At 38.5% G+C, this 27,729-nt stretch overlaps 2 protein-coding genes across 2 annotated transcripts in view; one reads left to right on the forward strand and one right to left on the reverse strand.

Annotated features, from left to right (window-relative positions):
• icam3 (intercellular adhesion molecule 3) overlaps nt 1-4,049 on the reverse strand; it is a 28,085-nt gene extending 24,036 nt beyond the window's left edge. Inside the window, exons 1-4 of the mRNA XM_067382558.1 lie at nt 3,756-4,049; nt 1,744-2,007; nt 1,309-1,638; nt 776-1,018 (exon numbers count right to left, since the gene is read on the reverse strand). Of these exons, the coding sequence (XP_067238659.1) occupies nt 776-1,018; nt 1,309-1,638; nt 1,744-2,007; nt 3,756-3,846 (928 nt within the window). The 5' untranslated portion in view covers nt 3,847-4,049. The remainder of the gene's footprint in view (nt 1-775; nt 1,019-1,308; nt 1,639-1,743; nt 2,008-3,755) is intronic.
• Nucleotides 4,050-8,334: 4,285 nt separating this feature from the next.
• The window catches only part of s1pr2 (sphingosine-1-phosphate receptor 2), a 59,709-nt gene continuing 40,314 nt past the window's right edge, over nt 8,335-27,729 (forward strand). Inside the window, exons 1-2 of the mRNA XM_067382562.1 lie at nt 8,335-8,633; nt 26,666-26,849. The gene's annotated coding sequence lies outside the window, so the exon portion shown is untranslated. The remainder of the gene's footprint in view (nt 8,634-26,665; nt 26,850-27,729) is intronic.

Below are 27,729 nucleotides of genomic sequence, written 5' to 3' on the forward strand. Positions count from 1 at the left end.
GGCTGCGCTATAAGTCCTTTAAGTGCTTTGGGCTTCTTCAAATTATACTGGCCCATCCTGGATTTTTTGTGGTAGATGTAGATGGAGATGACTGAGATGACTGAGATGACCACGACTACAGCAACAATAATGCCTAATATTATGAGGATGTTATTCTCTGTGTCAAAAGAAACAAATATATGAGTAAATCAGCAATTTAGGGAATTCAATCCAAGTGAGCAAAACTCATAGATATCAAGCCTGCATAATTCCTCCGACATGTCAAAAGTCAGCAGCTAATCTAAATAAAAATCCATGCAAGGCAGCAATGGAGACAAGATCCACAAGCCACATCTTAAATAGTGTTCCTGTCACACATCCTCTGACATTCAGACCGCAAGCATGGCATTACAAGATCAACAAACCAAACAGCTTCTTACAAAAGTGCAAATACTTTGTGAAAGGAAAAAGAAGCCATGCTGAAATCTGAAAGCTGTGTGTTAATGGTTTTAGATGAATGAAATTTGCAAAGACAAAAAGCAATACACGAGAATGAACCTCATTGGTTCTTGCGGATGCTCAATTGTGTTTTTTTTCATTGTAATTTAAATATTTAATAAAACCAAAATAAATATTCTGTTCAATATACATATACAAAACAATATAATTTTGAAACAACCACAGTTCCTTTCTGTATCACTGTCAGTATTACTAAAGCAAACTGAAACAGCTGGCGGAAATGACCAATTAAACTGAGTCACTTAGAATTGAAAATTATACAGAAATGCATAGTTACCTTGTACGGACACTTTTACATGTCTGGTGGTGTTGCCAACAGAATTGTTTGCAATGCAGGACAGATCCTCTGGTGTTGAATCTGTTATAGTGAGAGTTTCACTATAAACTGTATTATTTGTGCCGAGATTCCAGCTGATTGTTGGATTTGGGTTTCCTTCGGCTTTACAAACAATCACCACTGTATATCCACGAAACACAGACACTGTGGAGGGCAGTTTGGTCTCATTGATGATCGGTTTATCTACAGGAAGGAGTAAAAGAAAAACACATTTTAAGAGTTGTTTCTTCAACATATACATGATTAATGTCTTATGTTCATCCATATTAATTTTAATCTTAATTTTAAAAGTTTATAAAATTGACAAGAAAAAGTTGCATGTTGCATCTGATCCCTATCACCACACAACTTGACTCCCTATATCGACTTGACACTGTGTCACATGGTAAGCGCTACAACCACTAAAAGACTCCCTGACTTGGAAAACAGATGCTCTTAAAGATTAATAATAGAAGCTGACGGATTTTACTTACAATGTACAGTAATGCTGAGAGGATCCGATGTGACTTTAGGAGGAGGTTGAGGTCCTTCTTCTCCCAGATTCAGCTCTGCTTCACACCTGTACTGAACTCCATCATCAGATCTGTCTGGACGGATCATGAGTGTGACTGTTTCATTCACTGGAGTCTTGATGGTGTCAGTGAAGGTGGTTTGATCCACCAGAGTCTCTCCTTTGTACCATTTGACAGTGAGATTCTGAACAGGAGCCACATTGAGAACGTCACACTGAAGCTCATACTGGTTTCCCTCAATCATTGGTCCGGTGTGATTCACAGTGCTGATGGACACACTGTCTGGAGTCTCTGTGGAGGAAGATTTACACACTCTGATATCTGCAGTCATGAATGTTCATACATTAGATATTTCTAAGAATTAAAGATAAAAATATCAATAACAGAGAAACTCACTGTAAACAGTCACTGGGAGATATGATGAACACTGTTTATCATGGTTTATGTAGCAGAATGGTTCTATGTCCCATTCTCTCAGGTCTGACACTCTCCATGTGATCAGACTGACTGATGAGCTTATGGACACTAGTCCCTCACTGGCTTCCCATCCCATCCCAAGATGCTGGACAGAAGTGCTACAGTTAACTGCCACAGGACCGCCGTACTCCACAACAACTCTCTGTGGGTTGAGCTGAAGAGGACATTCAGCAGCATGTGTACCTGTTCAACACATTGTAGAATATGCTGTGATTTACAGTGTTTTAATCACTTATACTGTTGTAACAAGCAAGTAGTGAATCAAAACTCATAGTACTAATATGCCATCAAAATAGCAAAAATACAGGATTTTATTTCTACATATTTTCAATTGACCAGACAAACTGCACAAAATCACATAGTACCTTTTTTTACAACCTAAAAATTATGTAATCATACGACAGTGCCTTTCAAGTAAAGTAACTGCCTTTCTGTTTTGTTTTTAATACACTTAACATAAAACTTATAATTTGCATGGTTTATTTTTATACATTTGACTTCTATTTAACCAATCTGATCTTAATGGTTAATCGATATTTGTTATATCTATACATTTTCAGCTGTTATAAATATTTTGTGTCTTTGTACTATTGTGCGAGTAGTACAATTACGAGAAGTAATATTATGAACAATAAGTTCTTGTTACAATATTGCTAATTTTTGTTATACCACATCTGTTTACTATATATCATACAGTACTGGTCAAAAGTTTGGAAACATTAAGATTTTTTAATATTTCTGAAAGAAGTCTCTTCTGCTCACCAAGACTGCATTTATTCAATCAAAAATACAGTGAAAACAGTAATATTGTGAAATATCATTACAATTTTTTCTGTTTTAAAATAATTTAAAATGCCTGTGATGACAAAGCTTTCATTTTCAGCATCATTACTCCATTCTTCAGTGTGACATGATGATCCTTCAGAAATCATTTTAATATGATGATTCAGCCTAATAGCCTTGGTCAGCATAGGAGACTGCTTACAAAAACACTTTAAAAAATGTTTCTAAACTTTTGAACGGTACTGTATGTGTGAGAATTTAATACTGACAACATGGAGCAGGATAGATGATCATGCAAAACACAAACCTAAACAAAGAAGCTCACGCAAAATCTAGAAAAGTCAATTTGTCTATGTTACACTGTAAGAATATATAACAGAGAGTGCACATTATGCATTATGAAGTACTGTGTCTTTTGCGCATTTTCTTGTTATTTTTCAATATAATTTACAGTATTGACAGCTTGGTTCTACTGACCAACAAGAAAAGAAAAACCCCTAAATTTCTGAAAAAAAAAAAAAAAAAAAAAACGCTCTAACGATAACATTATTGCGCCCTCCTCTGGTAGCTAGGTTGAATGAACCGCAACTGAGACGACCGAAGCAAATTACTTTACTCGGGGTGTAAAGAAAAAACAAAACAAAAAAGTAGGACAGTCTTAAAAAGTACATAGACGATTTATTTATTAATTTTCCACTAGTACAGGTCTTTAGAGGTTCAAACCTCCAAACTTACAAGCTCCAAGCTCGTGTTTTTGCCTGAAGATAAATAGACGCGTGTGTAACTGATGAGGTAAGACTACTAATTAGGTGATAAATAGACTAAAACTTAAAAAAAAAAAAAAAAAAAGCTGACTCCCTGAAAGTGTTTGTGTAGTCTATCTATTCGCACCTTCACTTGTACGTGCCAGTGCTGAACGCGTATCAAGTTACTGGACGGACAGGCACAGAAATACGCGTTAACAGTTGTTTCATCGTACCATGGCGACACAATTTATTAGAGGCATGAAAATACCATGACACTCTCTGAGGTGTTACTGTCAATGAATATCGCAGTATACAGAACATTCTTGGGTGACATGCAAACTAAACTAAAACATCTTGATGACTAAGGTACAAACTAAATATTTTGAAAGTAATTACACTTACCTGTAACTAGTGAGAATAGAAAACCAAATCCAAATAGCCGCATACAGAAAATCCGAAAAAGCGTGGGGAGAAAAAACGACTGCTTCTTCATTTTAAAACACTGTTAAACTCTAGTCCTGGGCTTTAGAAATGAGATGTCCTTCCCCCGTGCTAGATCTGCGTTACTTTTCATGCAGTGAGAGAATAAAAATGAGTGACCACGTGTTTGGTCAGCGGGACTGCCTTACCCCTACGTAGAGATGTGAGGAAGATAACTGGAATGTCCCGTCTTATTAGTAGACCAGCTAGCTACTAACTAATCCGTCTCTAAAGCATTTCTCTTTATTTCACTTCTGTAAACATCACAATGACCCTTAGTGACATAATGGAATTTACCGAAAGTTCCCATTTCCCAGTCTTTTTTTTACAAAAAGATGGTGGCTAGTTCAAATCGCCTACATATTTTCTCTATAGCTCTGTATGTTGGCATCCTACAACAAGTTAAAAACTCTATTAAATTAGGATAATGTTTGTTCATTTTGTTCTGCAAATTAAAAAGTCCAAATAATATTGTTGTAATGGCTCTTTGGTAAACAACTGAACACAAAAATTCACTGACATGCTTTCAGATATCAGCTTGTCTAATTTCTGGCTAAAAAAACACATGATAACTGTGTTATGTTCTCACTTGTTACTTTCAAAGGGAAATTGAGAAAATGAAAGGAATCATGAAAATATTGAGCTGGAAAACTTTTTTTTCTGTTCAAACAGGCTATTAATAAATGTTCATATGTACGTTTGCACACACATTTGCCTGTGAAATGTTCTTTAAATCAGTGTTGGCCAGACATATGGTTGCTGCAGTGTTTGCTGATCCACTGGTCATCTGTTCTGATTTTTCTAAAAATAAATTAATGAGAGCACATGCTGATCCATTGGCCATCTAGTTCTGTGTGAAGCAAACAATAACTACCAAACATTTACTACCAAACACTACCAAAACGGTAGTGGCCAGTATATCCGGAAAGAGAGGAAAGTTGGTTGTTTCCTGATAAGAAGTCAGGAAGCACTAAAAAAATCTGAGATTGTGCGAGAGTTTGAAGTATCGAGTTCTCACTGAAGAACAGAGATCCCTGTGTCTTCTCAGTGGACCGGAACACTTCACTATAACCTTACAAGCCTTAATACCCAAGAAGTCACCTGAAATGTAGATTAATGCACTGTATCTTTTTTTTTTCTTTTCATTAACGTGTTTATGTTATTAACTTTTATATGACATTTTCTTTCGATTAAAATGAGTCAGTGAAGGAAAAACTCATGCAACATAACTTTGTTTATTTCTTTGATGTCAGGGATAGGAGGGCTTATAGTGTGAGGGGAGAGAATGGAATGTGCGGAGACAGCAGGATAGATAGCAGAGATCAAGACAAAATTCCTCTCAGTTTCTACATAAGCAATAGCAAAAGAAGTGTAATTCTGTGTAACGGCAACGACTATTTCAGACCAACAGTACGATTATGAGTGTGACACTTAGATAGAAAATGGCATGACTTATATTTAGATAGAGTCATTTAGTCTATTTTTGCTCTGTCAACTCAGTTAAAACAGAATCAACTGTTTCACACGAGTCACACATATTTCCCTAATGAATCAGCGTTTTGAATGAATGGGTTAAATGAATGATTCAATGACTCAAAGACCGTTTTATTGCCAGGAAAAGTATAATCAATAAACATTACAAGAATCATGTGTATGTCAAAGTATGTATAACACGTTGTTAAAGAGTTATATAACAAAGAGGGTGGGGGAAATCCCTATACCTTAAGTGAAAGTAAAAGTGACATGACGTGTGGCCAAGTATGGTGTCCCTGTCTCATACATGGAATTTGTGCTTTGCATTTCACCCATACAAGTGCACACACACAGCAGGGAGTATTGAACACACACAACCAGAGCAGTGGGCAGACATTTTTTTCTGCGGTTCCCAGGAGTGATATGGGGTTTAGGCGCCTTGCTTGCATTTATTACTCAGCCTCATGCCGTTCCACACCCGTAAGACCTTCGTTCATCTTCGGAACACAAATTAAGATATTTTAGTTGAAATCCGATGACTCAGTGAGGCCTCCATAGGGAGCAATGACTTTCCTCTCTCAAGATCCATTAATGTACTAAAAACATATTTAAATCAGTTCATGTGAGTACAGTGGTTCAATATTAATATTATAAAGCGACGAGAATACTTTTGGTGTGCCAAAAAAACTAAATAACGACTTACTGTATCGAATCTGCTGTTCGGAGTGCCAAAGTCACATGATTTTAGCCATTTGGCAGTTTGACACGCGATCTGAATCATGATTCGATACACTGATTCATTGTGCTCCGAAGCTTCATGAAGCAGTGTTTTGAAATCGGCCATCACTAAATAAGATGTTATTTTGGGTTTTTTTGGCGCACCAAAAATATTCCCGTCGCTTTATAATATTAATATTGAACCACTGTACTCACATGAACTGATTTAAATATGTTTTTAGTACAGAGAGAGAGGAAGTGTCATTGCTGTCAATGCAGGCCTCACTGAGCCATCGGATTTCAACTAAAATATCTTTTTTTAATTTTTAAGTTCTGAAGATTAACGAAGGTCTTTCAGGTATGGAACGACATGAGGGTGAGAAATTAATGACAGAATTTTCATTTTGGGGTGTACTAACCCTTTAAGACTCAGATCAGAAATAAAATTTCTGTCATTAATTACTCACCCTCATGTCGTTCCACACCTGAAAGACCTACGTCAACTAACAATGTCTACTACTTTTATGGACCTTGAATGTGGTATTTACATTTCTTTCTATGGAAGATAAAAAAACCCCCTCAGATTTCATCAAAAATATCTTAATTTGTGTTCTGAAGATGAATGAAGGTCTTAAGGGTGTGGAAAGACATGAGGGTGAGTAATGTGAGAATTTTCATTTTGGGGTGAACTAACGCTTTAAGGCTGAATATACACCACACAACACTTAAAATCTGAACAGGTTTTACACTATGAATCAAATGCTCGCTGACTTTGTAAATGGTTAAAAACATCAGAAAAACATCACACACTATTATTTACGCCAGACCAAAAGTCGTTCTGAATACAACAAACACAGGAACATGGACAGTGTTGCTAAATGAAAACCTCTGGCTGGATGGAATCATTAGCATGAAACTAAAAAAAAAAAAAAATCATAGACCCATCAAACACTACTGTTATTTCTGTCATCTCTGACCAAATTCTGCAGAATGACTCTGACTTATGTCAGCTAGCATAAACTCCTCCAGACTGCAAATCTGGGCAAAAATCCAGGTGAAAGTCATGTAGTGTATTCTAGTCTTGACAAATATGTCCCTTTAAGCCATTTGAAGGACATTCAGTGAGGCCACGGCCATGATAAAGAGCACTGATAAAGTGTACATCTCAGGCGCAAACAGTCACCATCAGTGTCAGTATTTTTGTTTCCCACAGCTTTCTATGCTTCTTTGCTCTTGTTTGTTTTTGAACAGTTTGTTACATTTTTAAAGACCTGCATTACACAAAACTTGACAATAATGCAACTTGACAATAAACTTGATAATTATTTATATTTATATAAATATCTATGATATTTAATGAAAAGTGCTATTACTTTTCTATGCAATCAAACTCATTTTTATTTGGTATATGACAAAATGGATGAAAAAAAAAAAAAAAAAATCCCTCAGATTTGCAGGGAAACAAGCCTATCTAGAGACCAGAAATTCTTTTTACTTACTTGACCCACTAAACATCCCAAAATGAGCTCAGCAACCCTTTAGCAATGCTCTGGCAAGCTCCACTCATTTTCTTTAGAGGAATGCCATTGTACATTCATGAACTAAAAATGCTAAACACAACATGTTGATTGTGTAATCTAAAGTGGTTTGAGATACTCTTTCCATGAGGTATTTCTCATTTAGCTAGGGCATAATTTATTTCTTCTAGGAAATGTCCTGTTTCCACAAACACACTCCAACATGTCCTTCGGGAATATCCCAGCTTTTTATTCCTGCCTGCACACATAGTTCCAGTTAAAATGACCTAAACAGGAATGTAATGTTTACACCATGTACTGCATTTATAGACTCAATTTGCGTAGTATAACAATATTATTTCTATTAAGATTACAAACTTTTACATTTATGTGGAAACAATGTTACAAGTGGACTAGCTGGAAAAGATGGGCCGGATACAGGTAACAAAAAGTCTGAGGTGATAGGACGTTTCCATGTTTCCCTTAGGTCAATGTCAAAAATCCCTGAATTTGAAAAGTAATATAAAATGTCATTAACTATATTTAAACCCATGTTGCGTTTTAATTTCCTTTGTCTTTTCAGGGCATGCCTTTGATTTACGGGACTTTTGTACACCCATTCCAGTTTTTTTTCTTCTTGGAAGCAGTGAAGAGAAGCTTGACAGAGCCAAGAAAGTGAGAAAGGGGGTTTGCTGAGAGATCACATGATTTCTGGTATGAACTCAAGCTCTCGGGCAATACTCAACCCCTTTCTCATTTAGCCAGAAATTCCCTTTCATAATCGTAAACTTCTGCTTTTATGACTCAAAATGATTGTCATGATGTTTCTTTTTTTTCTTCTACACCACATTATAAGCTCAGTGTTTGATTTATTTCCCAAAGAAAGGAAGTGCTTTACAGCCATCCAACAAAAACAATGTAAGACGCATCGGCATTTGGTAATGACGACAAAAGGAAGGGCAATCTTTTGGTGGGGATCTCATGTTAATTTATTATAGTTTTACAGTACTAACAGTACTTACAGTACTTTATTTATTATATGATCTGGTATTCTAGTGGAAACTGTGGTTAACAAAGGACATGTTTTTGTAAGGTAAAGTTTTTTTTTTTTTTTTTTTTTACTTTAAATTTGTTTCAAAATACTACTAATACTTCAAAATGTCATGTTTAATTCAATGTGTTACTTGCTGTTTCTTTGTATCTGTAAAAGTTAAAAATGTATCTGCACCTATTTTTTATTTCAGTGTACATTTAAAGCAGAACTAAGTAACTTTTCATAAATAGTTTTCAAGTCCTTACGATGGTTAATTGACTTGTAGTGGTGTGTTTGAGGCGAACACTAACCCCCTCTGGCACGTCTAACAGCACTTGCAAGTTGAGCTGCACCGACCCGACACAATCTCACCTCATGTTCATGTTCACGTTCACGCGAGAGTGACAAAATGCTTTACGGTAATTCAAAAACAATGTATATATTATGACTTTATAAGACATTTTTGAAAATTACCCACCTCCATCGAGATTTCTTGTACTGTATTTGCAAAACTACTGCTCTGGGTAGCGTTTCCCAAAAGCATCGTAAGCCTAAGTTGATCGTAGCTCCATTGGTTTCAATGGAGCTACGATCAATTTAAGCTTACGATGCTTTTGGGAAACGCAGCCCTGGTCGTTGTAGTCCAGAGCTGCGCTTGGAGTATTTAAGACAGTGTGATTCACTGAAGGAACCTGTAGGGGGAGCTTCACAAATCTTTCTGAGTTCTGCTTTAATAACTTTATTGAATGCTTTTATCCAAAATGAAACAAAAGTGATTTTGCTATTAGTCTTTGCATTATTAAAACTGTGATGATGGACCAGGTTTAGCTGAGTGGGCATTTTACTCCAGTGAATATTTCTTAGGGTAGATTTATTTTTGAAGGTGACTTTTAACTTTTTAACAAAATTTAAAAAGTAAAATCAGTTTTGAAACAAATAAATTTTATGAAACTGTAAAAGGAAACAGACAAAAATAGCATTTAGGCCAAAAAATAATGTGATTTAAACATATAGCCTATCATTTTAAGCACACATGGCAATCTATACTCTTAGAAAAAAAAAAAAGGTTAGCTAGGGTTCTTGACTCTATTTTAAAGAACCTTTTATACCAAAAAGGTTATATATATCTCAAACAATTGCACAATACTCTAGTGATAATTTAATTAATCAATTTAATCAAAATTAAAAATTAAGTAAAATAATAATAATAATTAAAAAAAAAAACGATTAAAACTAAATCCATAAAATGATCCCATGATGGCATCCCATTAAAGGGTCTATATTTAAAAGCACCTGACAGAAACTTTTCTACATGGATCCTTCTAGGAGTGACACTGTTCTCACAATTATGAAATATACCCTCGTCTTTCTTGAGAAGTTCACAGTTCATAATTGTGCATTGTTATCCTAGTTGACTAATGTCTGGAAGTCTGTTTTGTTGTGTTCAGTTGTTAAACAAGAGCTAGAGCATGCAGATGTTTCAGTTTCACAAAACATTTTGGCCTTACAGACACGTACAGCTGCATTTCTCATAAGTCACAAGATTACAAGAATTGTTCATGAAACCCTTGTACTGCAATCATATTCAGAAAAAGGGTGCCATCTAGTGGTTACAGTTAAACATTTACATTTATACACATTATAGACTGCGTCCTAAATCATGAACTTACACTTAAAGGTGCAATCAGGGCCAGTTCTAGACATTTGGAGGCCCTAGGCAAACTTTATGTGCTCCACACCCCTCCTAATCAGGGACGTGCACAGGGGGGTTGCTCAGGTTGCCCGGGCAACTGCCCATATGCCCTTCTCGACTTACGTTGCCCTTCTGAGGTGGAAAAAAATAAAAAAAAATCGTACAATGGATGCAGAATTTCACGTAGGCCTAGATAAAAAATAAAAAATCGCAAAGCCTCATTCACTTCCATATTCGGGCACCCGTCCGAAAGTGAAAGTCAGTAGGGGAAGGGCAAACTCTGTTTACTTGGCTGCAGCGCTGCACGCGACCGGCACCTGAGCTGAGCCTGCATGAGCGGCACTAGAAGGAGATTGTCGCGGTTGTCGGGTGAGACGACTTAACATTGTCGGAAAGGTGAGTAAGGTTATAATCGTTAACGAAAACGAACGAAAAGTAGGTGGGAAAAAACATCGTCGTTAATTGAAATAAAAATAAAAACGAGGCATTACAAAAAAACGATAACTAACCAAAACTGTAATGTGTGTTTGGCAAAACTAACTAAAATAAAATAAAATTATAGATTAAATGTCCTTAGTTTTCATCTTTGTCAATGTCTTTCATAGAGCAAACGTTCAGCTGCATTTCATTTCCCTGCGTCTCTCGCTCACGCGTCTCTCTCACATACTCGCGCGCGCACAGCCCCACCCCTCCGTGCACACCGCGCCTCCATGTTGGAAGCAAGTTCGCGAAAGGTTCGTGAAAACCTTTACACAATCACACATTAAAAAGTGGTATAAAAATATTTTTAATTCTGAATATAATTTTGTCAGTGTGTTAATGTCGACCCGAGAAGCGATTGCTAGTTAACTAGACGCAAGTTTGAAGTAAAATGCACTTGGGTTGGCGATGTCAAAACACTATTTAAGATGTGATTCAAGTAAGGGGCCGTTGAATTATTAGAAAAATAATGCACACCTGAGGTGGTGATTCGGTCACGACTCGAAGCGGATGGCACATGCCTTAATAATTTTTTAGAAAGGATTTTCCCTCCTTTTGAACCAATTTAAACTATATTATCATATGTATTGCAATGCAATACTTCAAATATAAACTATACACTCTTAAAAATAAAGGTTCCATCAGGGAGTTTTTACACAGTGATGCCATAAAAGAACCACTTTTGGTCCCTCAAAGAACCTTTCAGTAAATAGTAGTGTACTCTAAAACTGCTGGGTTAAAAAAAAAAAAAAGGGTTGAAAAGGGACAAACCCAGCAATTGGGGTGTTTTAACAAAGCAAATGTGTAGTTTTTAGTTTTTTTTTAACTCAACTATTGTTTAAAAATGACTGTATTGCTTGCTTAAAATGAACCCAAAGTATCCTGGAAATTAACAGTTATTTATGTTTAATAAATTAACATTTATTAACAAGTTTAATGAATGATAATTAAACAATAAACATTTAAGCTGCCTATTAATAAATGTTCACCTTTTGATTATTATTCTTGCCTCTAGTAATTATGTCTGATTTTTAATTTCAGTCCTATTTTTTGGTTCATTTTAAGACAGCCATCGCATCCATGAACATGATTTCTTCCTGAGTCCTATCCCTATTTTTTTGCACCGTCCGTTGAGGTGGAGACCACATGTCCCAAGATTCCACACTCAAACTTGCCGTCATCAAGCTACGCCTTTGTTTTGAATAGGCCTCTAGCAGTCAGAATTCCTATACTGCACCTTTAAGCCCAACAATGGCCACTAGGTTTTTTTTTTTTTTTTTCATTCTTATATCTGACGGGGAATTTCTACAACTACAAAGTGAGTGTTAAAAACAGGGACGTGCACCGGAATTTTGTGGGGCAGTTGCTCTGACCTAAAACAACAGGCGGCCCCCCCCCCCCCCCCAAAAAAAAAAAAAAAAAAAACACGGTCTATATGGTATAAGCGGAATAATTGACTCCGCTTCGAGTCGTGACCGAATCACCACCTCAGGTGTGCATTATTTTTCTAATAATTCAACGGCCCCTTACTTGAATCACATCTTAAATAGTGTTTTGACATCGCCAACCCAAGTGCATTTTACCTCAAACTTGCGTCTAGTTAACTAGCAATCGCTTCTCGGGTCGACATTAACACACTGACAAAATTATATTCAGAATTAAAAATATTTTTATACCACTTTTTAATGTGTGATTGTGTAAAGGTTTTCACGAGATACCAACCTTTCGCGAACTTGCTTCCAACATGGAGGCGCGGTGTGCACGGAGGGGTGGGGCTGTGCGCGCGCGAGTATGTGAGAGAGACGCGTGAGCGAGAGACGCAGGGAAATGAAATGCAGCTGAACGTTTGCTCTATGAAAGACATTGACAAAGATGAAAACTAAGGACATTTAATCTATAATTTTATTTTATTTTAGTTAGTTTTGCCAAACATACATTACAGTTTTGGTTAGTTATCGTTTTTTTGTAATGCCTCGTTTTTATTTTTATTTCAATTAACGACGATGTTTTTTCCCACCTAGTTTTCGTTCGTTTTCGTTAACGATTATAACCTTACTCACCTTTCCGACAATGTTAAGTCGTCTCACCCGACAACCGCGACAATCTCCTTCTAGTGCCGCTCATGCAGGCTCAGCTCAGGTGCCGGTCGCGTGCAGCGCTGCAGCCAAGTAAACAGAGTTTGCCCTTCCCCTACTGACTTTCACTTTCGGACGGGTGCCCGAATATGGAAGTGAATGAGGCTTTGCGATTTTTTATTTTTTATCTAGGCCTACGTGAAATTCTGCATCCATTGTACGATTTTTTTTTATTTTTTTCCACCTCAGAAGGGCAACGTAAGTCGAGAAGGGCATATGGGCAGTTGCCCGGGCAACCTGAGCAACCCCCCTGTGCACGTCCCTGGTTAAAAATATTTGTACGTGGAACTAAAATTTTGACTAAACTTCATAATTTATTTGAATATCTTTTACGTAGACTATAGTAGACTATTGTTTTACCAAAGACTTGATAATATACCAGTTTAACACAAGTTACTGTCAAGCTGTAAAAATGGGGAAAATATTATTAGATTATGTTATGTAACTTAAAAATAAGTTATTTTCCTTTCAATGTAACAATAATAGGCTATTTGTTTGTTTTTGAAGCTACATCATTACATTAAGCAGGGTGTAAACTCGAATAAGGACAACAAACGTCTGCTTTTTGTTTGCACTTTAAGGCTGGAATAGCCTACACTACACGACTTAAAATCTGAAATGATTTTAAAACACTATACAAATTGCAGATTTTGTAAACAGAGAACAGATAATAGGCCTACACTAAACGACTGAGGATCATACACTATCGCTGTATGCGAACTGAGTAGTATGTCCGAATTCTTTTTACATGTATTCGTACTATATAGATCGTACTTTTGCAACGGTCGTGAAGTAAATTTAAATTCAAATGTAGTACCTACCAAAGTCCCTTTAAGACAAGTCATTTCACTCGGCGGCCATCAAATTCAAATTCTCCAAATCTGTTTGCCAAGCTTTCAATTAAATTTCATATTTGAAATGAAATATGACAACAACTGTCTCATAAATATTGTTTCTAAAAGCTCGAATCATGACAAAAAACTGTATTTTCAGGCTGGATCAACCTAATGCGCATGCGCAGTCCTAAATGCGCGTCTCTTGTGCCTCATTTCGGAGGCGCGCATCTGACTGTTTCTATAGAAACCGGAGCTTCTAAGGGCCTCTGCTATGACATTACCAGTCGGCGATTGGCTCTTATTTAGCACTTATTTGCACTTTCTCCCATTCATAATAACACGAGTGACGCTTCTTGTGTTATTCTATAGTCTTTGGTACCTACTCAACAGTACACGATTTCAGACGAAGCTTATCAAACTTTCGAAAATCATTCAGAACACAACAACAGAAACTCGCGCCTTGTTGCTAGGAGACGCACTACAGATTCACGGGAGACCATAGCAGTTGGGAAAAAATAGCTAAATTCATTTGGATTAGTTCTTGGGAGGGTAGACGCGCTAAGAATGGACTCTGTGATTAAAACAGGAGTTAGAGGTGAGTGGCACAGTCAGTTGTTTTGTCTGTTACCATCTATATAATAATCCATGAATGACATGTCCCATCCATCAATGGCCGTTTACTGTAATATAATCAATCGTTTGCAATCGCAGCTATATGTTCAAGCTATTTATCCACTTATCCGCACATGTTAATGGGGAGCCCTGGATAATGATGAATATTATTAACATAAAAAAAATGAATGAATCAAGATTTACCTCAGATGTTGCTTGGTTGATGTAGCTCATCTCCATTTCCTTCTCGAGCTTTGTGACTTCGCGCCCTTGATTTCCATTGGTTGACTTCATCATTCATATGTGAACTAAAAATCGGCTCAAAATATCAAAGATGTTTTGATATCCTCTGACTGGATGGAATCATAGTCTGAAGCTTAAAAAAACAGAGTCTGTGCCTGTCATACACTACTAGATTTTCTGTGAATTCTGCCAAACCCAAATGCCCAAAAGTCGTGTAGTGTATATTCCAGCCTTTAGTCGCAATGAAATGAAAGCTGAGGTTGTTGCGGTACAACCACATACATTTCCACAACACAAGATGGCGCCAGTTTAAAACTAACAGCCAAAACATTCAGTCACTGAAACGTGTAGCAGATTTGCATGGCTTTTTTCTACAGAAAAAAAGAGCTTTCTGTGATTTGGTTCATTTGGTGGTTGCTAACAGGCTTGTCCAATAGTAAAGTGATCCAAACGTCCAACAGTTTCATGTTTCTCCAGGATTTAGGAAACATCAGCAATGGTAACCACAAGAACCTCAGACAACCATACTGGTTGTGAAAGTGTGGTTAGGCTCATGAGGACATGATTAAGTATGTCAAACAGTTCCAGGTCTTTACTGTGAGTTTTTCATGTCTTTAATCTTTTTTGGTCTACCTCAGCGACGAGTGATCAGAGAGACACTATTCAAAACCCTTTATTGATTCAACAACAAATGTTTTCAGGATTTAAATGCAAATGCTTTACAGTAAATAATAGGCATTGTGCAAAAAAAGACGACTTATGATTGACTTATTACAGTATACTGAGATTAAGTTCTGAGGTTTTAGCTGTTTCCTGTACTAACAAAAGTAGTTCAAACAGATTATATCTACCAGTGAAAAAATAGACAAGTTCCACAAGTTTTATCCAAAACAGCAATTAAATACCTTATTATTGTGGAGGACTTTGTCACAGGATGCTAAACATGCTGAACTGTTTTTTTCTTAAAACTTTAAACTTAGAGAGAGTGTCTTTAACTTTTGTTTGTTTGTTTTGGGTGAGCTCCACAGCGTGTGTGTTGCAGATGGACATACTCTCATGGAGTTGCTCCATCCCGCTCCTGAACTGAGCCTGAGTTTTACTCATGCACCTCAGGGTTGTTATTCTGTATGGTCTTTGTACCCTGTTTTGCCACATTCTTCAAGTATTGTTTCATCTTAATTTGAGATGGCCCACCTCAATTCGATTTTAAGACAAATACTCATTGATATGCCTCCCTACAAACAATTCAAAGTTATATATAAAGACTCAGTAATGAAAGATGCTGGTTTTATGAGGACTAACATGGTACAGTATGCCAACAGACTAAAAGGTTTTGCATCTGTGGTTGTTCCCCAGTGGCCCTTCCAGCCCTGCACTGAGGCAGAGATTAAAACCAATGGCCTGTTTTTCTCAGACTAAATCCCACCCTCTCTTCTTCCTGTGAGAACACTCTGTCTCAGACAGATCTCGCACTCTCTCCAAGGGAGAAAGTTAGGTCAAGCGAACCTGCACTTGAGAGCTGCTGTGGATTCTCCCTTGGGGAACATGTAGTACTTGTCTCTGATTATGCAGCCCTCAGAAGGACCACAGAAACAGGTCCAGGAGAAAAGCCAGAGCAGAATCACCAAAAGATCAGCTTGGGGCTGTTTGCATAAAGTAATCGACGTTGGAATTGGAGGAATTTGAGGCAAATGGACACCATTTGAGCCCTGAAACATGAGAGGATGCTTTGCACAGCACATGCTTTGCCTTGCCTCCCAGCCTCTCATCGCCCTCCCCGCTGCCTTAATAAAACAAACAGGTCGCGTGGTCAGGTCACATTCCCATGAGTTTATCTGGTGACTAGAGATCTTGCCTGATGAAAAGCAATTAATAAGGAGTCCCATCCTTTTAAAGATCACATCTACACCTCTTTTGGTTCACTTTGTGGTGTAAATGGCATGAGAATCGGAATACGAGTTGAACCAGATTGAGAGAAGAATTTTGCTCTCTGGCCCTTTGACCTTCAGCCGTGCTGGTCGGGGATCAGCGGCTTGTGATTGCGGTGGGAGACGAGTATGTAAAAAGGGAAAGGCTTTGGGGGGAGACTACAGACTCGAACCTTTCCCTCTCAAAGGCCCCCAAGGCGTCGTTAGGAGTCCCGCGAGAGGGGCACTTCTACTGTTGGGTACGGCTATTGAAGACCGCATCTGGAAAGCATTAGTCTATTATTGCCCATGCAAGGCTGAGAGAAAAGGCCTATCTCATGGGGAGAGTGCAACTCTCTCCCATCATTATTCCACTGCAATGAAGTGGTATGAGGTTAAACGTGCATGCATGAGAGTCAGCTAGTGTACGAAACAGATGAAGAGATATGAAAGCGTTTGTGTGTGACTCTTTGTTCATAGGACTGGCCTTTTGATTTTGGAGCAGGAAGTGGAAAGCGGCATCCTTGGCAACAGAGCTATTCCATCTGGACCACAAGCTTGAACAAAATGGCTTTGTATGTGCGACTCGCCCCCACCTAAAAGGAGCCGGCCTCTGGTGTGTCATACCAGGTGCTCGGCCTTCATCCTCGGCGACATCAGCCCAGCTGCGAAGGGATGCCCCTTGCAGATTCTGTAACTGGGCTTATTTCATTGAACATTACACAGACGGTACATTCATGCGAGGGATGTGGCCTTCATCTGTTTTGGATTTGTCAAAAGGCTTATTCTCTCAGTTTTTTTTCCTCCAAGCGTTCGGCACCATCTGCAACAAAAGCGCTGAGCCTAAGGGGAGGATGGCAAAGAATATTATTTCAGCATATCCATCAGCAATATGGATCCTCCCTCCTGTAAAGCATCACTCAAGGAACCATCTGCGACAACGGACGATCACAACTTGATCTAACACTCACTGCTACTCAAGATGTGGTACCCCCATAAATGTGCCATAATCAGAAATCACACTGTGTTTGGGCTGAGTGCCCAGACCCTGGACGATACAGTCCTCACCATCACCTCCAGACCCCCCTGCCGTGCCCAGTTCCGTCACTCCTCCGCCGCCCCCCCCCCCCGTTCATCTGTTTCCAAAGCATCTCTGACTACACCAGCCCCCGCTCTTCTCTGGCCTTGGCTGGGCTGTTATTGAGCAGGAGGCATTTCACAGACACTCCCTTAGAGACTAGTGACCTCATCAGTGGGCAGGAAGTCAAGGGGTTCAAGTTCTCCTTGTGAAAGTAATCCCACACTTCCCTGAATATTTCAGCTGGTGGTGGTGGGAGGGAGTAGAGCACTGGGAGATGGATTTGGGGGTGTTAGAAAGCACCAACTCAGTTGTTTCTCACTTTTGCCACATCGTCAGTGTTGGATGCTAATTCCTTTTTCTTCACCTCATAAAGAAAATGATTTCAACACTGGGCCCGTAGCATCTGGAAACGTGGCAGCAGACATGGTGAGAGTTAGAGAGCCCTGTGTAAGAGAAGAATGACAAAGGAAGGCCAGAAGACATGGTGTAATGAAGTAGTATCCTCCACGGACGCATTTCTGAACAAATCATACTTTGTATTCATGCTCCACTGATGGAGCATGTCTGGTCTATTAATACCCTGATGAGAGAAACAGAACTTCTAGAGCTTCATTCCCTATTGCTGATGGTGATCAAGACTGTTTGTTTGTGTTTCATTTGTTTCTGCCAGGGGTCCATGCCTCAAAAATGTAATTGGGGGAGCAATACACTCATTCAAAATGGACCTAACGGTATCACTTTAAGCTAAAATGCACCAAAGTCTGATGGGTATGGGACATGTCATTCATTTGTATGCCATATATATCTCATACAGCTGTAAATGCAGAAAGAAAATAATGGTTAAAGAGAAAAACACACATGCAAACTATTTACCAAAGTACATTTTTATGCAGTGCATTCATGAATCCAGGCAGATTCGTTGGAACTCAATTTGGAAAAGATTCAAAACACCCCCAACTTAAACTTTTATTAAACACTCCCTTGAGCTGAATTTCATCTATAAGCATATTTTAATTTGAAGATTACATTACAATGATTAAATGCTGTTCCAAATCTAAGAAAACAGTCCAAATTGTTTGAAGAAGAAAAAAAAAAGCCACTGACATAAAAGGCAAACAGACATTGCAAACAGGAAATAGAAGGAGTTTCCAGATGCTTTAAGGAGATTATGATAATACTTTCAAGACAGACCAATAAGGCAACTGGTATACAAAGCCTCAGGTTACACCTTACATTCTTAAAGAAGGAGCTCAGATGAATGCACATCGGTCCTTCCACAGGCACCTGCTCTTCATTCAATAATGCACCACAGCCGTGTTGTAACGAATGCAGGCAGGTTTCTATCAGTCTTTCTGCTGATACTGCAGAAACCATAGACACAGATATACACATTCACACTTCCCCAGAAGGGTAAGTCTGATCTAGGCCACTCCTACTATGCTCAAAAACAAAACAACAAAAAAACCCTGCCAGAAAACACACCAATTGAGAGAGAGAGAAAGCCAAAAGAAAAAAAAAAATCTGAGCCTGCCAGGACTGGTCTGTGCTCAGATATAGAGGAAACAAAGAAAAGAAATAATCTCCCTGTTTGTTGACATTAAAAAATGACTTTATACCTCAAAACCTCAATATGTTTTAGATATTACCCACTGCTTATTCTTAGAAAATATACACCATTTGAAGCGAACATACATACATGGCATGACATACCACACCACAACTGTACCACACTCAGTATGAGTAAAAAAAAAAAAAAAAAATGGTGGGCTGTAGACCAAAAACCAGTGAAAGCATTCAGTATGAGTGGCATGCTTGATCAACAGAAGGATTTTTTTTAGGGAAAAAATATTGCATAAAAGACTTTCTGTTAATAAGACATGGGGGAAAACCCACTGTCTGCATAACAGCGCTTCTTACGTGGGGGCTTATTGCGTTTTGGAGGACTTTCCATATTAGTTTCTTTTGTGCTGTGATTCAGTCTGTTGCAAAATGGGCCATTCAAATAAAAGCAGTGCAAAAACTGGCTGAACATTCTGAGATAACCCATAAACTCCACAATGAGATCATTCAGCTCATATCATCCAACAGTGAACAATCTAGGATCATGATGAACTGTGCTGCCTTGTGTCCAGGGCGTCTTGAGCAGGAAATTAGTGAAATGTATTACACATTAGATTGCCGCTCAACTCATTACTCCGCAGCTGCTAAAGAAAGTCACTCTGACAAGGCCTCCTCCACAAACCCATGATCTTACTAAGAAAGTAACAGCAGTACCAGGCCAAGGACAAACACAATAGTGCACATTATGAAATAGTTCTCCAGAGTGATAAAAAAGCTGAATTATTGTAACATGGGGGTAGGGAATGGAAAAACAGGGGAGAGGGAGATGAAGGAGACGAAAGAGATGTGGGGGGTGGAGAAGAAAGAAAGTGAGAAAGTGAGATGGAAAAGAGACGGCTGAATAAAAAGGAGAAAATAAGAAAACAGGAACTGGAGAGATGAATCATTAGAGAAGAAAAGAGAGATAGAGGAAAGAACATTGTGTTTGAATGACTGGAGATGGGAGGTTTGTTAAGTTTAGAATGACTGACTGACTGATAGAGATTGACAGCTCTGTACAGGGACATCAAGCACCTTTGTTTTTGTTTTTCAGGGGGCTTGACTCATGTGCTGCCATATGTGAGTTAAGACATGACTAAAGAAAAATGTACAATTGCTCATGCTAAAACTTTTGTAGTACTATGTAGGTAACAAAATCAAATTGAAATTAAAACATTTGTAAAATAATATGAGTTATAATTTTATAGATAGATAGACAGACAGACAGACAGACAGACAGATATCTTTTTTGTGCCTGGTGGGGAAACCATAGAAGTTTAGAGAGTAGGTAATTATAATTTTTTTGGTATTGAGTAACTAACCAAAGCAAATAGTATGTGGAAGTTACAACTCGACTAGACTAACCAAAGTCAAAAAAACTTCATGCAATACTTACACAACTTACAGTAATTTTCAATGTACAAAGTTGTGCAAACAGACTTGGCTCAGATCTGAGGGTGCACATGCCCCTTTAATGGCCATGATGCCTCTGGCTCTACTGTACATACATTTTGTTTTTGAGGGGTCACAAGGGTGAGTGGCCTTAAAAGATGGAACACCATGGTGCTCTGCTATGTGGGAAACGATAGAGGGAATAGTTTCAGGTCTGTTTGGGATAATTGGACTGCGTCCCTCAGCTGGAACCCATGATGACTGTGTGTGCAAAAAGAGGGGAGTTTGCTGGGCCTTGGTGCTGGGGTAAGTCTGGTTCCCATTAGACCAGAGGCCCGGGGGTCGGTTTGTTTGCACAGGCAGAATGTCCCACAGGAGAGAGGGGGCAGGCCACAGTGGCTCCAGCACACTGGGCTACGTAACAGAGAATATCAGCTGCAAAGTCTCATGCTCTTTCTGTACCACCACCTATCTACCCTTTCTCCTGTCTCCAGCAAGAGTACCTCAAAACTGGTCACAGATGTTTTTTAGTTTATTTGTGTAAGTTCAGTCATGTGTCATTGTGTGCACATGATTTGATGGATGTGTCATACACTGTTGAACCTTGCCCATTGCTAATCGCCTTCTCGAAATTTAATCTGCATGTGAGGACAAGTTATGCTTCACATGGGCTTGGCTTCTTCAATGTGTCAGTTGAAGATTCTTCTATTATCCCTGTGGAAACACATACACCTTACGTAGGCCTAAATCTGAATCATGCAAACACCTTCCGTTAAAATCAACCTCAGCCTTTCTGGACGTCCAGACGTCTTCCGTACCTCCTTCATCCTTTGTGTCTGGAGCAGCTGTCATCACCTTTTTGTCTCATCAGAGAGGCGTACCAGAGCTGGTAAAGGGGAGCAGGAGCTCTGCTGATTACAGGCAGTTAAGTGGTAACGGCACCATGGCCATGGACCGACACTAATGGCTAAAAGAATACGGTCTGTTTTTGAAGTGGTTTGACATTGACACCTCTGTGGCAGTTTGGCTAGGGCTGTAAAAAGCTTTACAGACCATAACACTGAAGATACTAGACACACTAGAGTTTGAGGGGGCAATTTCATGCAAGGAGCTTGTAAAGGCATCCAGTTCCCCTCTCAGAAGAGGATGGAGGGCTCTCCACCTCACCCCCAGTTCCTCTGTCACAGGGGGAGGCTGATTTATAGAGTCGAGAGCTCCACGTCAATTTTCCTGGAATCCAGAGTCTTTTTGGAGGCTCAGAGGGTGAGCACACACTGGAGGAAGAGGGAGGCCATATTTCTTCTTGGCTGTTAAATCAATTGACTCCCAGATGCGTGAGTTTATTGAGGCCTACTGACTGCACAACAGCGTCCTGCCCACTGTTTTCAGTTACATACCCTCTGTTTCCCTGATGGATCCATTTTAAGCCTTGAAGATTCAAAGGGATTGTTATTTGAGATCAGAGATCCTAAGTGTAAACTCTGACATGCCTCAGGCAGTGACCCATAGTAGTGCGGAGAGCCAGAAAGGGCGAGGTAAGGGTCTTTGTGGTGAAAGGTTTGCTTGTTTAAAGACTGACCATTATATTCTCCTGAATTGGAGTCATTTGAGAACATAAGGAGTCAGCCACCTTTGAGACGGAAAAGCAGGATGAGTCAGATGTTTTTGTTATGGTCAAAGATTACAACCGAAGCATGACTTGTTATTGGGATCATTTTGCAATTGTGTGACAGTTACAATACACTTACAAATACACTTAGACAGTCCTATTGGTTTCAATGTAATACCATCAATGAACCACCATGGTAACTTTTTAAGGTTTTGTGCTATGCTGTTATCCTCTTTGTGATAAAAGAAGAAGAAAATATTATTGTCAGCATCCAGGCCAATGCATGACACAACAAAATAACAATCCCCCATTTTTAATGACCTAAAGTCAGTAATCTAAGGCGTTCCGCTCAACAAGGGCTCTCAGCCCATTTGCAACAATCTGCTTTCAGTTAGCACCAGACAACCCTGTCAGGATTTCCAATGCGAGATGATTAACTGCAGTCTTCTGTGGGGCTATCAAGTAATGGTGTTCCTCAATTTATGAAGCATTCTTCACAGCAGCTGCAACATGCCAAACTCAAACGTTTTGATAAACTTTGAAATTTACTCAGTGTGACAGTCACAAAGAAGCTTGTGTTATGACATAAACACAAGACACATGCAGATGCATAAACACAGATTTAGCCAACAGACAAAGGACGTCAAGGCTGAAATTCAACAAAGACTTGAGTAGACTGGGCTGATTTAGGTGTTACCCCTTGTTTTTCACTTCACCCTTCCTAAGACCTGCCAGATGTGGAAACTCCCATTAGTCTACAGGGATTAGTGCTCTGCCTCTTTTCCCTGTACACTTTGAGTCATCAACAATGATTATAATTTATCCCAGTCCTGGATTTGGTGCATAAAGTTTCTGTCAAGAAAATTTAGTTCATTTTTGGTTGTGTAGCGCATCCGTGCAATTTGCCCACAAGATTAAGATCTACTAAGAAGGAGATTTTTATATTTTCTTTAGAAGAAAAAAAGCTAGTGTGATAGAGTGATAACCAGATGGTTGCATAGTATTGCATGTCAAGTCAACTTTATATAATACAATACAAATTGTTTTAAAGCAGCTTTACAGAGATACAAAAGTGTTGGATAAACAATAGTGTCAATATTCAGCTGAAGTGTCGATTCAGTTCAGTTCAATAACTGTAAAATTCATCAGTTATAAAATGAGTTCAAGTGAGCGATAAGCAGCTCTACAGCAGACAATTGTGTTGTTATTCACATTGAGTCAGTTCACTGTTGATTAAATTGTTTCAATTGTTCAATAACAGTGTCGACGTTGCAAAATTTGTCATTTATGAAACAAAGTCGAATCAGATCTGCAGAAAAAGTGGTCATCGTTCAGCTCAAATCAGTTTAAGTTTCACTCTCATCCACCAGTGTCAGTGCAGTCAAATCAATAATACTACTGAATATTAAGTGTCCCCAAGTAAGCAAACCAAAAGAGACAGTGGCACGGAAGCCAAACTCTAGGTCTTGCTATGTGGTTGATAAGGCGAACTGAGCAGATTTAACATGGTTTAACTGTAATGGTTTTAATTGTGGTTGTTTGGGCATTGCATTGTGTTTGACGACATTGCCATGGTGTTATGAGTGATTGCTTACTTTCCCAATTTTATGGATAGTTTTTTTATTTATATATTTTTATTTTTATTAAAGCAATAGTAATCAAGATGGCCTTAACAAGCACCACTAACTAAAGTTTGGTATGATTGGCATGTAAATCATCATGACATCTTGGTCATAGTCTATAGTATTCTGGACAGACATCTCTAGTTGACTCTATGGTCCTTTCAAATATTTAACTACAAACAAACGGCTGCACGTTTAACTCATTTGTCATCGTCTCCTCAAACATGATGAATGTTGCCACAATCTAAATGTTAATGGGGAGAAGGGCTTTGTTGAAAGCTGATGTTGTCCACTCTTCCTTAATGTTGCTTGTGAGACTCCAAATGGCTAAACAAAGACATTGCAAGTTCATTTTTAATGTTTTATGTGGAGCCTTGCTGCCAAATGTTCAGATATTAAACTTTCCCCCAAACACTGGCAATCATTTTGACTTCAATAGCTGGTGTTATTGCTCTGTTGATTGAATCTGGCCAATGAGTTCTTTTAGTTTTGATTGGCTGTGGTCTGTGAAGTCATATTCTAGTTATGGTACAGCTGTAACAACATCAGCAAACTTTTCCAGAGCTCTGTCCACTCCCTGCTACACATAATTCAGCCTTCATACAAAAAGTCTTTTTTAAAAACAAAGTGCAGTTAAAGATCTTTTCACATTTACTCTGACTTTATATTTTTAGATACTCTAAAACCCTGAAAGCAGAAGTATGATACCACTGAACGCTGATCAGTGCAAAATAAAGATGCCCTTACTGAATCGTCTGCTTGTCTGGAAGTGCATTTGCCCTCAGGAAATATTTCAAGATATCATTTTTTTCCCCTTCACAATCACGCTTATTGTGTAAAAAACAAATGCATGATGTGCAAAAAAACACTGTTGTGCAATAGACCTTTTCTCAAGTATCTGCAGCAGCAATTTAGTTGGCAGAATTAGTCACATCTCCGTCTGACTGTCTGGACCCTAAGAAGGTCTTCAGAGTGTAGACAGAGTTGTTGGAAGCTCTGTCAAGATAGTGTGACATTTAGAGCCCAGACATCACGTTGCCTCCTCCTTTCGGTGCCTTTGTGATTTTATGATACTTACATTAGTCTTTGCAAGACTCAAAGAAGTTTAAGTGGTTTACATTTACAGAGTATTACTAAACATTTCATACACTAGTACACGTGCACACACATACACAGCGGTACCAATAGTAAAGGAAAGGTTTAAAATCATAATCATCTACTCACCCTCAAGTTGTGTCGAACCAGTTTGACTTTCTTTCTTTTTTGTAACACAAAATGAGAAAATCTGAAAACTGTTCTGGTCGCTCTTTCTGTGCAATTATAAGGAAGTGGGACTGAAGCTTCAAAAAGGACAAAGAAATTTTACGGTGCTTTTTGGATCATATTTGAAGCTTGAAAGCTCCAGTTCCCATTTATTGTAGCTGAAGTATTTCTACAAGTTATTTGATGTATCAGTACATAATATTTATAAGTATTTTAATTCGGTGCAAAGTGTGCGGGTCAACTTCACCATGATCTCCGTTTTAATGGTTCCCATTTTCTAATTTCAAAACTTACCATGTTCCACAACATAAAATGTGATAAGTTTCTAAATCACATTTGAAAGTAACGTTTCACCTAGTGTAAAAACAAAAACAAACGTGACATAAAAAAGCATTTGCTTAAGCAACCATGCCATTTTAGCTTGCTTCTACAAGTCTTTGAGCTCTTTTGTCAAGTTTCACAAAATTTTGTACCTGAACACTGTTGTATCAGGTGAGCTACCAAGTAAGTTTACTACACATACAGCCACATACAGTTTATGAATCTGTTTATGTGATGCAAACGTCAAAATTTATTAGTTTGCAATTCATTTACTATGGTAAAAGTGTTCTGAGGTCGTAACATAGAATTGTGCAGGGAACCACTTTAAAATAAGCCTTTATTAATCGATAATCTGCCCCCGTAATCATGAATTTGTATGAAAAGGAATAAATGTTGTTGCTGTATTACTGCCTCCAGTGTTCATTTCAGCTGGAAACTGATTGTATGTTTTGGTAGATTTTTTTTTAGGGGTAGAGTTTTGTAGGTAGAGGCAACGGGCTGTTGCTGTTTTTGCCTGTTCTTACTTCATTATGGCATTTCCACACAATAGGCCCTACACCAACAGAGCGAATTGTACAAATAAGTAAAATTCATCTAACATTAACAAGATTAAAACAATTTCATTTCAGTTATTTTGTGAGTAATAATTCACTCTTTTTGATCGAACTAACATACTTCTTAAATTTAGAAATATATAAATGCAATATAACTAACTGCAATGCATAGGAGAAGCAAGTAAGAAAAGACTCTTCACTGCATTGATATTTTTTTTCATTGAGCGAAGCAACACACACCATCTGATGTAGTCACCCACAACCTAAGCATAATCTCTACTCATCATCCAGCGCAACAATAACCACAAACACAACAGAGTTGTCAAGGCAATTGAAACTATAACAAGTACTTGCCTTTACTCAAAAACAGATAAAATGACACTTAAATTCAACATTTACCAACAAGATATCATGTTGAAAAATATATATAATTTTACAAATGTAAGTAGATTGATCATAAGTGATATAAAGTGGTAACAGCGGACAAGAATTGTGTTGCTGTAGGGTGTTTTTATTACGTAATAAGCAGAAATAAATATGTTTTGAGTGCATACTCCACAAGATTGATCAGGCAGTCAGATATTCTAAAACTACTTTATGTAGGAACTGAACAATTTGCACAGCATTGCAAGTGTATATTTTCCGTACTGCTTTGCCACTCTGCCAATTGAGCTATAATTTCTTAACTACAGCCTTTAGCCATATTGGTGCCATTTAACATTAAGCTTGTTTGACGTAATTGCAGGTGTGTGTATTTGGAAGTTGGGGGCCACAGAGTGAAGATGGCTAACATCAACAGGCACAGAATGAAGCCTCTGTACTCGTCTGAGTCATATCCCCCGCTATCAGATGACCCCTGACATTGACCTCTGACTTTGAGCCTCTGCCCTCAGGGCAGCTTGAGTGAAGGCCATACAATTCAGCAAAGGGTAAAATCTGAATTTCTGCATTTTTACACAGAATGTTTAATATTTCAAGAGCTGAATGATTGAAAGCACATCTCTGTGATGTTCGTGCCTGGCAGTTTCCACTGTTACATGCATGACCTGCTCTATGAAAGCCTGTTTCACCCTCTACTGATCCACCTCACTGCATTTCCTACTCTTTCGCCGCCTGCACACGCACAACTTTGTGTCCAGCTGTTCCCTCATTTCCTTTCCCAGTGTTCTTTGATTCTCTCCTCCATCACTTCTTTTTCTTTCTCTGACCTTTCTGGCATTCTGGGTCAAATTGCATGACTGCTTTACAGTTATGCCTCAGTTTGAATGCTGCCGTGATTCATTAAGATGGCAAAACATTGGATGCATGGTGCTTCTGGGGTCAGTTTGACCAAATTTGCCACTCAGAGAACCTCTCAGAATCTCAGAATGGTCATTTTACCTTCTGAAAAAAAAAAAAAAAAAAAATGTGTCCCATTGGGAGCATGTTGGATTAGCTCTGTTGAGGCTGAAGTGATTCGTAATGGTAATCCATGAAGAGAGGCCACATGAGGATCTCCATTATAGATCATTTGTTTGCAAGATCAAAGGGGTCAAGAGTGCTCCATATGTTAGGTACATGCTGTGAACATGATCTTGCTTGGCGTACAATCGCCCTTGGGCTCCTTTGCTTATGGAGAGCAAGTGTAGTGCAAATCCATATGGAGGGACTGGAAATTTGCATGAGATATTTTGATTTCTCTAATTCCTAAATACCCTGCTGAATAAAAACAGTTTAGACCAACATCAGTGTCCCAGCTGGTTTCTGATTTTTTTGTTGTGGTTGGTTCATGACTATGATCTTGTGTCCTTTCCAACCAACATAGTCCCA

This window comes from Chanodichthys erythropterus, chromosome 3 (assembly GCF_024489055.1).
Source record: "Chanodichthys erythropterus isolate Z2021 chromosome 3, ASM2448905v1, whole genome shotgun sequence".
In the NCBI taxonomy this organism is placed as follows: Eukaryota; Metazoa; Chordata; class Actinopteri; order Cypriniformes; family Xenocyprididae; genus Chanodichthys; species Chanodichthys erythropterus.